The sequence below is a fragment of the Andrographis paniculata genome, unplaced genomic scaffold, assembly GCF_009805555.1.
Source record: "Andrographis paniculata isolate CXL003 unplaced genomic scaffold, ASM980555v1 Contig14END, whole genome shotgun sequence".
Lineage (NCBI taxonomy): Eukaryota > Viridiplantae > Streptophyta > Magnoliopsida > Lamiales > Acanthaceae > Andrographis > Andrographis paniculata.
Window position 1 is genome coordinate 1,920,048 of NW_026137424.1, and position 1,338 is coordinate 1,921,385.

The 1,338-nt window shown below is 50.2% G+C and overlaps 1 protein-coding gene across 1 annotated transcript; it reads right to left on the reverse strand.

The window, feature by feature from the left end:
• LOC127258560 (protein PHYTOCHROME KINASE SUBSTRATE 4-like) lies at positions 1-1,338 on the reverse strand. Its single transcript, XM_051285441.1, has one exon. It carries the CDS (start codon positions 1,336-1,338, stop codon positions 1-3), a length of 1,338 nt encoding a protein of 445 aa, XP_051141398.1.

A 1,338-nucleotide genomic window follows, 5' to 3' on the forward strand; every position in this document is an offset into this window, starting at 1 on the left:
TTACCGGCCGGCGGCGGCGGCCTTCCGCCATCCTCCATCCACCGCCATGCATTTCACCGGCTGCGAAGCCACGCTCACCGCCTTCTCGTGCCGGCATCCCCTCAACACCACCCCGCTGTTTCCCTTCCTCCAATCGCCGTCACCGCTCGGCGGCTCCTTCTGCTGCCTCAGCAATGGCGCTACATTTCTGATTTCCGATTTATTGCCGACGCTTGTTTTGTCTCCGCCGTCCGCTGTCGCCACACTCCAGTCTACGCTTACCTCGCTCGGAGCATAACACTCCGCCTCCTCCGCCGCCGCCGCGGCGTCGACCACGTCCATCCTTTCGTAGTCAACAAGCTTAGTTCCGCCGGCGGGATTGAATCTCCTCGCACTCGCACGATCCTCACCTAGGGCACAAGTTGTATACGACGTCGTTTGGGATGAGAAATTCTCAATCTCAAAAAGGTCGGAGCTCGCGTCGCTTCCAGCATCGTCGTCGGCAATAACTCTTCTCGGATTGAAATCGCCTCCACCATCGACACAATCGCGTTTCGATTCCGGTCCTGAAACCGCCGGCGGAACCTCCGGTTGCGAATATTTGCTCAGATTAACAATCGGTTTCGCGAATGTTCCAATTACGGAAGGCTTATTGTGCTGCTCGATCGAAGAATTCAGAATAGGAAATGTAAAGCTTATAGCACCGTCAAGGAACGGCCGTCCCGACGCCGATATCCGCTGCATTCGCGGCGCCTCAGCGGATCCAAATCCGATAATAACAGGTGAGCTTCCCTTGCTGCTCTGATCCCTTTCCGAACACATTTCCTTCCTTATAACATCATTTCCTGTAGTATTGATTTTCACCACTGCTCCTTTGTGTTCTAACTCCATTACAGTTGCTTCCTTAACTTGCACCGCCTTTTTATCACTGCAGCAACAAGTTCTCCCAAGAAACCATTTCTTAACAGCAGAGTTGTTCTTCATATTTTTCTGATCTGCAGGTAAATTTCTGCGGGAATTTTTGGTTGGTGGAGTAGCCAATAAGCCAGTTCGGCTATTCCAGCTAGCTTCAGAAGAAGTCGTCGCCGTTCTGCGAAATGATCTTGTTGGGAAGTTCTTGCCATATCCATCAATGGAAGAAACTGATGATAGCCTTGGGATAGACAGAACATCATCAGGTAGTTCTTGTTGCTTCTGCATCTTAAGGCCATTCTGATTACAGCTTTCGCTGAAATATTTATGTGCATCGAATATGCTTAATTCTGCTTCCTCTGGGCTGCCATTTCCTTGTGAATTTTGTGCGTCATTCTGTGGCTTAAGATAGGAAGAGAATGATATGTCTTTAAAGGGAGAATCCAT

Bases quoted from the DNA above. Each gene is read 5' to 3' on its own strand.
- LOC127258560 (XM_051285441.1), bottom strand. From the start codon at position 1,338: ATGGATTCTCCCTTTAAAGACATATCATTCTCTTCCTATCTTAAGCCA.